Genomic DNA, 13,723 nt, shown 5'->3' with positions numbered 1-13,723 from the left:
GGTTTATGTTTTCGTTAGTTAAAGAGTTGCGGATAGTCGTGTTGAAGTGTATTTAAAGCAGTCAATGGCGTAAGTAGATTCTGACTGTATGCTGCACTTTAATGTAATGTTGTTGTTGTAGTTTTACCTTTGCAAGTATTTACGATGGAAGTGTGATATCTAGAGGGAAACAAATACTGTACCAATCTTGTATTGTTTTATCAACAATTTTCACCATACGCTAATGTGGAAGATTGAACAGTAAATGGTTAATCTTACTGCGACCCTGTTTTCATTAACGACAGTTTACCTCGGTGTTCGGGTTCTGTTACACCCGAGTGAGAACACTACAATTACCTCAAAATATCCTGCAGCCGCTGCACTCGAGGAGCTGAAATATGATCTCACCACTTCTCATGAGGAAGTGGCTTGAATCTACTGAACAAGTAGTTCATTGCCATGGTAAAGCAGAACTGGAAGTTCACCGTGTGTTTCTTAATACAAGTATAGAACTATAAGGAGAAATATACAATTTCCATCAGACCAGATTGACTTGCTTCTGCACCTTCAGTACTTACACAATTAAAGGCTTGATATGCTGTAACAGGTAGCTCGCCTCCTGACTCACTAAAATATCTCTGCACAGCCCAAGTCAGGAGTTTGATGGAATTCTTGCCTCTTTAATCCCTCAGCCTGTTTGTAGGTTGCTGGGATTGTGCATCAACAAGGAGTGAAGCTAAAGATCAGCAGATTCAGATCCTGAGGGATATGGGTGGGTGGCTAAATTGTTGAGATGGAAATCATGAAAGTATTGAATGCTGAGGTAAACATGGACCCAATATTTCCTCCTTCAGTTATAGTCTTATAGTATAAAAAGAACTAAAAATGGATCTAATTGGATATTCCTGGGAAGAAAGTGGGGAAAAAAGGAACAATGGTGGAATTTCTGAATGAGAAGTGATAGGTATTATGACTTAATGGTTTCATTCAGTTCCACAATATTGGGGCAGCGCAGTAGCATAGCAGTTATCATAATGCTTTACAGTGCCAGCTGTAAGTTCAAGATTTGCTATCTGTAAGGAGTTTCATGCATTCTCTCCACCGCACCACAGGGGTTTCCTTGAGTTTCCATTTCAAGTTAAGATTAGTAAATTATGAGCATGCTATGTTGGCACTGGAGATATGGCAACACTTGCAGCCTGCCTCCAGTCCAGTCTGAACACAAACAATGCATTTCACTGTATTTCCATTAAAGTGTGACGTTCACACCATCAGGCTGGACGCTATCCAAACAGATTGGGGTGTTGCTGCTGCGTCATAGGAGGAGACCCTGGCCTGATACATTGGAATGGGAAGTCAAATTGAACAAACTCAATGAGTGAGCCTCCACAACTCCAAACTCAAGAATTCCAAAAGTTCACCACACAGTAGTTTATTTTTTCCCTAACTTTCTAAATCCCCACAGTAGGATCACCAGTGTAAGTGAAATTTTTATAGTTGGATTTCTCCATTATCGCAATTATACATCATAAAGATCGAAGTTGCACTGATAAAATCTGTAGCCTATCTAATACAAATCCCTCCACAATCCAGAACTTTTGTATGAACAGCGGGATATCATATCCTGTGATGCATGTGACAGCATTGCGCAACATCTCAGACAGGCTCAGAAGAGTGGTTCAGAAGTGAAGACACTGCTGGAGAAAGGTTGCAGCTCCTGGTCTGGAACCCAAAGTTCTCTGGTGAGTTAATGGGGATGTGAAAGTGTACGTTTGGGCTCCAACAGCAATGATGCCAGAAATTCATCTTCACTCAGAATTTCAATAAAATAATTTGTTTTTAAAGGTGTCCTGCAAATGTTCAAACACCTCCAGATTCTGCCCTTCCAGGGTGACTGGTGGAGATGCTGGGTTTGGTAGATGCGTGTGCGACACTCATGTTAAGAGTGAGTCAGCACATTGAAATGTCTGGTTACATTTTCCCAAAATATATTTGTTCAGCAAGAAGTCATGGATGGAAGATCCATCCCAGCTTCTCCAAGGCTCTCACAAGCCAGTCTTCTGATGCTTTAGATATCAAGACACAACTGATAACTCGGAAAATAGAAAAGGCTTTCAAATTAGACAACGTCCCAGCGGTAGAACTGAAAGTCTGCTAACTTGAATAGCCGCATCTCTAACCCTATTTCCATATTCAACTACTAAACTACTAATATGCACAATTGCCTAGGAAGTCCTTTTAATAAAAAGGCAAGAAAATCCAATCTAATCACTGCCTAGTAGGTTCACTCTGAGTCCTCCACAGAGACTCAGAAGGAGAATTCAACAGCATTTTTCAGCAAACCGGACTCACCAACATTCAGATTGGGTTTCACAAGGACTTCACAAGCCGATACTGAGCTTGTCCAGAGAGCTGAATTCGAAACAATCTTCCATTGTAATGCCACAAGACATCGCAAAATGAGGTCATGCAGTCTGTTGGGTCTACTTTGACATTTTCCTGGCGTGACTGTGGCTGGCAGGATGATCTCTCCTGGCTTGTGAATTGATGTAGTGGGGATTGGAAAAGCCAGCAAAGGAGTATCAGTAATTCCCAAACCTTCCCTGCGGTCTCCATACAGGAGCCTGCTGGTCAGAAGGATACTTGCTGCAGGATGGACAATGTTTAAATACATGTGGAACTGCCAAAGCTAATGAAGCAGTCTGTACAGGAGATCTCCAAGATCTATAAAATGCAATTCAGTTACGCACCCTGGCTACTCTGACAGTGCCACCCAAACCTGCATCTCCACTGACCTAGGAGGCCAAGGTGCCTGAGGACGTCTGGCTTGGAAATACTGCCAGTCCTTCATTGTTACTGCCTTTGAACACCCTGCCCAACTACATTGTGGGAGTACTGACCTAAAATAAAACCAGCCATGATCAAATAGACTTGATTGGCTGAATGACCTAATTCTGTTCTGGTCTTATGGTCTTGCCAGAGGAACTTTAGCACTTAAAAGAAGGGACAAGCAGTAAGTGTTAACCTTGCATCCACTCCCTGATTACAGAAAATATTTGTGCAACAGAGTGAAATGACTGTTAAAATTGAGAAGAAATCAAAAGTAGGTAGGAAGTCTCAAAGTGAAGTCTGGGCCCAGAGTGAATTGTTAGGCCTCATGGTCTAGGCCCAGAGCCTTTTGCTGCAGTGGTACCTGGGTCCTAATGTGAGGTATGATCTGCTGGCCCAGGTAAACTGGAAAGACAGGGTGTCAGAATTGGAGGGAGAGCCAATTTTGCTCATTCTTCTGCGATGTTCACTCCTCTCTCCATGGCGCTGAGGATATGAGACTGCCCTGGCTGCTGTGTTTCATGAAGATTTGTCCCACTAATACATAGGTGTCAAACACAAGGCCGGCGGGGCCATATCCGGCCCGGCGTACAATTATATCTGGCCCGCGAGATCATTTTAGATAGATCTATTATTTTAATTATTAATGGCCCGGCGATAACACACGAACTACAGATCCCATAATGGAGCGCAACAGCTGCCGATAGGCTACCCGGGAACATTCCAGCGTCAAGCGCAATTCTGAAGTCAAAGCTAACCCCTAACAATGGCGAAGAGAAAAGTTGATTCTGAAAAAAAGAGTCTTTCAAAACCGATGGGTTGCTGAGTATATGTTTACTGACATTGCCGGTAAACCCGTGTGTCTTATTTGTGGAGCTAATGTGGCTGTAATTAGGGAATTTAATCTCAGACGGCACTACGAGACCAAACATCAGGATAAGCTGAAAAACCTGAACGCAGAGCAGAAGCTAGATTCAGAGTTTGCCGACATTCCTTATCATACAGAGGTGCGTTGGCTGAGTCGGGGAGAAGTTCTCGATAGAGTTTTTAAGCTCAACAGGGAAATCTGTCAGTTCATGGACAGTAAAGGAAAAGACTGCACAGTTTTGCGGGATGAAAAGTGGAAATGTGAGTTGGCGTTTCTGGCTGACATAACAACACATCTCAGCGTCTTAAACCTTCAGCTCCAGGGACGTGACCGCATGATCACTGACATGTATGATGCAGTGAAGGCATTTCAAGTGAAGCTGCTCCTATGGGAGACACAAATGCACCAGTGCAACTTGCCTCATTTTCCCTGTTGCCAAGTAATGTTGAACCAGGTGGGCACAATGATGTTCCCAAATGCGCACTTTGCTGATAAACTGAGCGCACTTCGCACTGAGTTCGCACGGCGCTTTGGTGACTTTGAAGCTCAAAACATTAATTTCGAGCTGCTTTGCAACCCATTTGCCGTCGACGTGGAAACTGCACCTGTACAGATTCAGATGGAGCTGTTAGAGCTGCAGTGTAATGGGACACTAAAGGCAAAGTATGACACTGCAGGGCCCGTACAGTTTATTCGCTCCATTCCTGAAGCAATGCCTCAGCTCCGTCTACATGCGGCTCGAACGTTGTGCATGTTTGGTAGCACATATCTGTGTGAGAAGCTTTTCTCAGTGATGAAGATTAACAAAACATCACACAGGAGTCGTCTCACTGATGAACACCTGCAGTCCATCCTGAGAATCTCCACAACACAGAACCTTACACCAAACCTAAACGAACCTATTGCCAAGAAAAGATGCCAAGCATCCAGCTCTGACAAAACGGCATAAGAGCAAAGAAAACTGAGTGTTTTGATTTGTTGTTGTTTTAACTTTTGCTGAAAAGCACAAATTTTATTTATATTTTCAGGGTTTTTTTGCAGCATGCTCATATTTCTAACTTGTATAATACAGGAGCTATTTTTATGGAGAGCAAAATATTTAAGTTATTTAAAGTTTTAGTTTATTTTTTCTGGAATAGTATTCCTGTCTGTTTTTATTCATATTTATGTTCAAAAAATGTTTAGTTTTAGTGTGTTCAATAAACGTTTATCCCGTTCGGCCCGCGACCTAAAGTGTGCTTTGAGTTTTGGCCCCATGTGCAATTGAGTTCGACACCTCTGCGCTAATATGATGAACTGAGACTGAGGCTTTGGGCCTAGTCCGGGCTGCTCCAAGGATTTGGATCTAAGGACTCAACTTGATTCGAAATGTTCTTGCTCGCTCCTATTGTTTGCATGAATTGTTTGTTTTTCCTTTCTCTATGCATCGGGTGTTGGTCTTTTTTTAATCGGGTTATTTCAGGTATTTTGCTTTGTGGCTGTTTGTAAGCAGACAAATCTCGAGGTTGTATAATTTTTACATTCTTTGATAATAAATGTACTTTGAAACTTCTTTATAGGAAGGATGTGGACCTTTGGAGAGCGGAGAGGGTGCAGAAAGGATTTACCAGGATGATGCCTGGACCAGAGGAAATGTCATATGAGGATAGGTTGGGTGAGCTAGGGTTTTCCTCTTTGGAGTGAAGGAGGATGAGAGGTGACTTGCTAGAGGTGTGGAAGATGGTGAGAGGTACACATCAAGTGGATTGCAAGAGACTTTTTCCTAGGGTGTAAATAGCTAATACAAGGAGGCATAATTTTAAGCAGATTAGAGGAAAATATAGGAGAGGTAACATATATATTTTTTTTTTACACAGAGAGTGGTGAGTGCATGGAATGCTCTGCCAGAAGTACTGGCAGTGGCAAGTACATTAGGGGCATTGAAGAAACTCAGGTAAGGAGCCATTTGGGATGTCAGAGCAGATGCGGGTTCGGAGATGCAGACCTGGCTGCAGAGCATTTTACGGCCTGCTACTCCAAGGCATCGAAGTTGGTGCGCAAAGGTGGCATACAGTATAACGGTAGGAGATTGTCTCGGATATTTCACTCTCTATTGGGCAATGATAATGTAGGCTGCCACAGCCTTTTGCCCTTGTCTGGTGGCGTGACAGGCGACATGGGAGCTGTGCAGCCTCCATGTAGTGAGGACTAAGCCTCAATGATCAGGCTTGCCTGCTGCTGCTGGACCAGGTGAGAAGACGTGTGAGTGTTGTAGTGTGGCATCCGAGCTTGGCTGGGGACTGGCCTCTCCCGTTAGTGCCACTCTCCTGTGTTCGAGCAATGGAGTAACAGGCTGGACTCCGTGCGTTTGTGGACTGCTGGGAGACTGTACCATCAGAGTCTTGGACTATCTATATTTTCTTAAATGAATATGCTTTTTTGCTTGCTATTTTGTGTGTTTGCACCTTGGCCTCAGAGGAACATTGTCTCATTCAGCTGTATCTATGTTTGTTTGAATGATAACTAGAGATGATTTGATTTGATTTTGATTAGGAACTCTAGATAGGCACATGAATGATAAGAAAATGAAGATTATGTAGGAGGTAAAGGTTAGATTGATCTTAGAGTAGGTTAAAAGATCGGCACAGCAACGTGGGCTGAAGTGTTCTATGTAATACTTCCCCATGCTCATCTGTAACTGTCTCATTTTGCTTTCTGGTAGTTGGTGTACACTGTACTGATGGTAAGAACAATGTACAGCAGAATTTGTTACTTCTACCTGGATGGAACTGATTTTCTTTGTTTGCTTTGGTCTTCTCAGTGTGAAAACTTCGTTCAATCTTACAAAAAAGAGCTTAGCAAATTGCTTGAAAAGTCCCAGGAGGAAAAGGACATTTGTTGGGTAAGTTTAAATGATATCCTTCAGGTATTCTTCACGTTTGCAAAGAGGGATATTTAGTAATTATTGTTCAGATATTTCTTTATGGAAATGTTTAGTTGAAACAACGACTGCTTACATTCACCATTATGAATCGTGAGACTGGTAGGTGATAATATGGAGGGAGCACAGGGGTCTTTGCTGCATGACAAGGTACGTAAGCTGCTGATTCTGTCTGCTGTGGCCCACACTAATTTGGGCTGTTTAAAATATCGCAGATAGTTAATGTTATTATTCCACGAGGATGTATCCCCCTTATTTTACAAAATGCCTTTGGAATTACAAATGGGCATGATTGATCCATTTGGAAAGCTAAAAAATCTGCAGATACTGGTAGTTAATAATATAGTTAATAGTGTAGTTAATAAAATGTAGTTAATAGTTGTGTTTGATGTCAGCAAATTGTTGCTGTACTTCACCAACGCCATCTTAAACTGGAACACGGCTACCTCAACTGCATCTCCTCCCATCTTGCTTCCCTCTGATGGCTCCATTCACCTGTTCTTAACCAAGGAAACTTACCCACCCGTGCTTCCATATCCACAGCTTCCTTCCCCTAGGGTCAACTACATCTGTTACATTTCCTCCTTTTACACCCTCTCCCCTCCCCACACCAAAAATGGTTTCCCTGTCCACTTTGCAATGGTTTCCTGGTAATTTCCATTACCTCTGATGTCATGTCATCAAGAGACATCACCTTCCCATCCAGCATTCCAAAGGGATCATTCCTAACATAGTGGTTTATTCATCCACCTCCTGTCCTATTCACACCATTTTCCCTACAGCTGCAGGAAAAGTAACCCCTATCCATCTACTTCCTTCCTCACCAAAGGCCCCAGACATTCCATCCACAAGGGAGTGATTCCCATTTCCTTCCCCCAGACTTTGCTCATTGGGTGCTCACATTGTGGTTTCCTGTATATTGAAGAAAGCAAAGATGAATTGGCTGACCACTTCAGAGAACACGTCTGAGACGTCTGTAAGGACATCCTGAATTTCCGGCTGATTATTGCTTTAATTCTCCATCCTGCTCCAACTCTGAACTCTCTGACTTTGCCTTCATTTCTCCAATGTAACCCAACATAATCTTGGGGAAAAGAACCTTATTTTCCCATAGCTGTGCTACAGTCATCAGGGCTGAATATTGAATTCAACAATTCCAGGTAGCCAGCCAATATAGTTTGTGTCAAGACTGGCCAGTTGTGATGAGGCTTCATCAAATATAACAATTAATTCAAATTTCAAAGTAAGTGTATTATCATTGTGCAAATGTTAGCATGTACTCGCAAACACGAGAAGGGCTGCAAATGCTAAAAATTCAAAGCAACACACACAAAGTGCTGGAGGAACTCAGCAGGTCAGGCAGCACCTATGGAAAAGAATAAAGAGTCGATGTTTACTCTTTTCCATAGATGCTGAATTCCTCCAGCATTTTGTGAGTATTACCTTGATTCATTTTCTGACAGGCATTTACAGAAAAAAAAAGACATAATCAAATTTTACAAAAAGCTATCCATAAACAAAGGCCAGCTATAAACCAATAAGTAAAAGAAGATAAACTGTGCAAATAAAATTATAAAGAGCCCTTGAAAGTTATAGAATCAGTTAGGAGCAGTAGAGAATTTCTCACATTGATTTCTGTGTTATGTCTAGATGGCCCATTATAGGAAGGATGTAGAAGCTTCAGAGAGGGTACAGAGATTTACCAAGACATTGCCCAGATTAGAGAGCAGCCTTATGAGAATATGTTGAGCTAGCTAGGGATTTTCTCTTTGGAGAGGAGGATGAGAGGTGAAATGATAAGATGCATAGATTTAGTGGACAACCAGACTTTCCGAGGTGGTGGGGGGGGGGGGTAGTTGGGAATAAGCTAATATAAAGGAATCAGAATCAGGTTTTTTACCAACAGCATGTGTCATGAAATTTGTTAACTTAGCAGCAGCTGTTCAATGCAATAGATAATGTAGAAGAAGAAAAATAATAATAACACTTAATATAAAGTAAATCAATTACAGTATACATATATTGAATAGATTAAAAATTGTGCAAAAACAGAAATAATGCATATTTTTAAAAGTAAGGTAGTGTTCATAGGTTCAATGTCCATTTAGGGATCGGATGGCAGAGGGGAAGAAGCTGTTCCTGAATCACTGAGTGTTTGCCTTCAGGCTTCTATCTCTCCTACCTGATAGTAACAGTGAGAAAAGGGCACGCCCTGGCTACTGGAAGACCTTAATAATGGACGCTGCCTTTCTGAGACACCGTTCCTTGAAGATGCCCTGGGTGCTTTGTAGGCTGGTACCCAAGATATAGCTGACTAAATTTACATCCCTCTGCAGCTTCTTTTGGTCCTGTGCTGTAGCCCCCCCCCCCCACCCCACCCCCCATACCAGACAGTGATGCAGCCAGTCAGAATGTTCTCCACGGTACATCTGTAGAAGTTTTTGAGTGCATTTGTTGATGTACTAAATCTCTTCAGACTTCTAATGAAGTATAGTTGCTGTCTTGCCTTCTTTATAACTGCATCGATATGTCGGGACCACGTTAGATCCTCAGGAATCTTGACACCCAAGAACTTGAAACTGCTCACTCTCTCCACTTCTGATCCCTCTATGAGGATTGGTCTGTGTTCCTTCATCTTACACTTCCTGAAGTCCACAATCGGCTCTTTTGTCTTACTGACGTTGAGTGCCAGGTTGTTGCTGTGATACCACTCCACTGGTTGGCATATCTCCATCCTGTACACCCTCTCGTCACCACCTGAGATTCTACCAACAATGGGTGTATTTATGTTATTATATTATATTATTTATATAAATTCAGCAAATTTATAGATGGTATTTGAGCTATGCCTAACCACACGGTCATGTGTATATAGAGAATAGAGCAGTGGGCTAAGCACACACCAGAGGCCCAGGTTCTGTAACTTCTCAATCAAGATTGTGGGAATGATGGTATTAAATGCTGAGCTATAGTCAATGAACAGCACACTGACATAGGTAGTTGTGTTGTCCAGGTGGTCTAAAGCCGTGTGCAGAGCCATTGAGATTGCATCTGCCATTGACCTATTGTGGCAATAGGCAAGTTGCAGTGGGTCCAGGTCCTTGCTGAGGCAGGAGTTCAGTCCAGTCATAACCAACCTCTCAAAAGTATTTCATCACTGTCTATGTGAGTGCCACTGGGTGATAGTCATTAAGGCCGCTCACGTTATTCTTCTTAAGCACTGGTAAAATTGTTTCCTTTTGAAGCAAGTGGGAACTTCCGCCCAAAGCAGCGAGAGGTTTAACTTTAAGGTTTAAGGAGGAAAGTATAGGAGGTAAATTATTTTACCAATGTTGAGTGCATGGAACACGATGCCTGGGGTTCTGCTAGAAGCAGATACATTTGGGACATTTAAGATGGATGATGGAAAAATTGAATGCTGTATGGGGAAGGAATGGTTAGATTGATTTTGTCATAAGTAAAAGGGTCAGCACAACATGATAAGCCGAAGGACCTGTACTGTTTTAAGTTCCAATGTTCCAAATCTTTTCTTTCTAAATCTTTTTATTAGTATTAGTAATATGGACAGAATACAGATGATATATTGATAAAGAAATTACCAACATACACATTCCATTACATATGAAAAAAAAACATACATAATAGTTACAATATAAATGAGTTCACCAAGACATAAGCCATAAGATATATGTATGGACATAGTAAATCTAAATATTTCATAATGTATAATATAAAAAAAACAGAAAAAAAGAAAGAAAAAAAACCAAAAAAAATTTATATAATGCAGAACTAGCTAATCTAATCTAATAACTATAACTAATAAGTAATATAAAAGAAAGAAAAACAAAAAAGAAGGAGAAAAAAAAGCGGGCTGTTTATAATATCTCACAAAAATAAGTATTCATCAATGCCGTCACTTCCGGTCCTCTCAAAATACATAAGCTGAAAGCTGGGAAATCAAATGAACTTGGCACAGGGTCATATTACATCATATGAAAATGTTGAATAAATGGTCTCCATAACTTTTCAAATTTAATAGAAGTCTCAAAAGTACCACTTCTAATTTTTTCTAAATTTAAACATAACATAGTTTGAGAGAACCAATTAAATACAGTGGGAGGATCAATTTCTTTCCAATTCAACAATATAGATCTTCTAGCCATCAGAGTTAGAAATGCAATCATTCGACGGGCTGAAGAAGGTAAATGCAGTGAATCTAACATTGGTAAACCAAAAATTGCGGTAATAAGATGAGGTTGTAAATCAATATTCAAAACCGCAGAAATAATATCAAAAATATCTTTCCAATATTTCTCCAAAAATGAACAAGACCAAAACATGTGAGTTAAAGACGCAATTTCAGATTGACATCTATCACAAATAGGACTTATATGAGAGTAAAAATGAGCTAATTTATCCTTGGACATATGGGCCCTATGTACGACCTTAAATTGTATTAGTGAATGTTTGGCACATAACGATGATGTATTAACTAATTGAAGAATTCTATCCCAATTCTCACTAGAAATACTAAAACTAAGCTCTCTTTCCCAATCCTGTTTAGTCTTATAAAGAGGCTCTGAACGTATCTTCATAATTATTTTATAAAGTTTTGAAATAAGCCCTTTTTGAAAAGGGTCTAATTCAAATAAACTCTCCAAAATATCTGAAGGCACAAAATTTGGAAACGTAGAGAGTACAGAACTTAAAAAATGTCTGATCTGTAAATATCTAAAAAAATGAAATCTCGGCAAGTTATATTTGTTGGATAATTGTTCAAAAGACATGAAACAATTATCTAAAAATAAATCAGAAAATCTTAGTAATCCCTTAGTTTTCCAAGCTGAATAAGCTTGATCTATAATGGAAGGGTGAAAAAAACAATTAGATACAATAGGACTATTTAAAACGAATTGAGTCAACCCAAAAAATCTCTGAAATTGAAACCATATACGCAATGTATGTTTAACTATCGGGTTGTCAATTCGTTTCGGCAATTTAGAAAGAGCAAAAGGGAGAGAAGTCCCTAAAATAGAACCCAAAGCATAAGCTGATACCGATTTAGTTTCTAAACTCACCCAAGAAGGGCCAAAAGATCCACCCCCATCTTTCAACCAACATAACAAATATCTAATATTAACTGCCCAATAGTAAAATCTGAAATTAGGTAATGCCTTCCTTTTTTGTCTTCTGTAAATATGTTTTACCTAACCTGGGATTTTTATACTGCCATATATATGAAGAAATTTTAGAGTCAACATGGTAAAAAAAGATTTCGGGATAAAAATTGGTATCGCTTGAAAAATATATAAAAACTTAGGTAAAATAACCATCTTAATAGCATTAATCCTACCTATTAAGGATAGAGACAAAGGTGACCACCTAGTAAACAAACCTTTAATCTGATCAATTAAGGGTAAAAAATTAAATCTAAATAAATCTTTATGGTTTTTTGTGATTTTGATCCCTAAATAAGTAAAAGAGTCATTAACTAATTTAAAGGGTAAATTTCCATAAATTGGGACCTGTTTATTTAATGGAAACAATTCACTTTTATTAAGATTTAACTTATACCCAGAAAACTCACTAAATTGAGCTAATAATGATAAAACTGCTGGAATGGATTTCTCCGGGTTAGAAATGAATAGTAATAAATCATCTGCATACAAAGATAACTTATGAATATCTGTCCCACGATTAATACCCAAAATATCCTGTGATTGTCTGATGGCAATTGCCAAAGGTTCTAAGGCAATGTTAAATAGTAATGGACTAAGAGGACATCCCTGTCTAGTGCCCCGAAATAGGCGAAAAAAGGGAGATCTTTGATTATTGGTAACCACTGAGGCTACTGGAGTATGATAAATCAATTTAATCCATGATATAAATATCGGACTAAAATTAAACTTCTCCAACACATTAAATAAGTAAGGCCATTCAACTCTGTCAAATGCTTTCTCTGCATCTAATGAAATCACGCATTCTGAAGTATCATGTGAGGGAGTATAAACAATATTCAACAATCTCCTAATGTTAAAAAAAGAATAACGATTTTTAATAAAGCCAGTTTGATCATCTGAAATAATTTTGGGTAATACCTTCTCCAATCTTGATGCCAGTAACTTAGAAAAAATCTTGGAGTCTACATTCAATAAAGATATAGGTCTATAAGAAGCACAATTAGTAGGGTCTTTATCTTTCTTCAATATTAGAGAAATGGAAGCTCTATAAAAAGATTGTGGCAAATTCCCTAATCTAATGGCCTCCTCAAAAACCTTACCTAACCAAGGGGAAAGAGTAGCGGAAAAAAATTTTAAAAATTCAACTGTATAACCATCTGGACCCGGTGCTTTCCCAGAATTCATTGAGGAAATAGCCCCCTTAATTTCTACATCCGTAATAGGAGTATCCAATATCAAAAGATCATCAGATGATAACCTTGAAAAATTTAACTTTCCAAGAAAATCAGACATGGTATTATAATCTTGAGGAAATTCAGATTGATACAGGGAGGTATAGAAATCTTGAAATGCCTTATTTATCTCATCATGATTTACTGTCAGATTCCCATTCTGCTGACCAATCTTAGTGATTTGACGTTTAACCAGAGCATTCTTCAATTGACTAGCTAACAGTTTACCAGATTTATCACTATGTATATAAAAATCAGATTTAGTTTTCATTAATTGATTTTCAATCGAGGATGTAAGTCCCATTCCCACAGAGAACCAAAGTCAGAGAGTAACTCCGGGCCAGAGTCTTCAGAAGAACCTTGAAAAGAGAAAAGAGAGATATCAAAGATATAAATGTTTCTGAAGATGCAAACAAAGGAGTCGCCATTTAGCGCCATCTTGACTTCACTCCATTATTTTCCCAGTTGTTCTCTAATTAAATTACACTTGCTTCCAAACCTTTACTAGTTTCGGCGAAAAGTAATTTTAATCAACCTGAAGTGATATTTCTTCAGCTGCTGAATATTTCCAGCATGATCTTTTGGAGTTGTACAAACCCATAATGTTTCAAAGTAATTTTAACTAGTGTAATGTTGCACATTTAGAACCATAGAATACTACAGCACAGGCCCTTCAGCCCTCCATGTTGTGCCGACCCATATAATCCTTTAAAAA

General features: G+C 39.4%; 1 protein-coding gene across 1 annotated transcript in view; it reads left to right on the top strand.

Moving 5' to 3' along the window:
• Positions 1–13,723, top strand: part of LOC132386880 (prosaposin-like) — a 31,722-nt gene that overhangs the window by 12,851 nt on the left and 5,148 nt on the right. Inside the window, exons 3-4 of the mRNA XM_059959234.1 lie at positions 1,573–1,721; positions 6,477–6,557. Of these exons, the coding sequence (XP_059815217.1) occupies positions 1,573–1,721; positions 6,477–6,557 (230 nt within the window). The remainder of the gene's footprint in view (positions 1–1,572; positions 1,722–6,476; positions 6,558–13,723) is intronic.

This window comes from Hypanus sabinus, unplaced genomic scaffold, assembly GCF_030144855.1.
Source record: "Hypanus sabinus isolate sHypSab1 unplaced genomic scaffold, sHypSab1.hap1 scaffold_1356, whole genome shotgun sequence".
NCBI lineage: Eukaryota > Metazoa > Chordata > Chondrichthyes > Myliobatiformes > Dasyatidae > Hypanus > Hypanus sabinus.
This window is presented reverse-complemented; position numbering and strand designations above follow the sequence as displayed.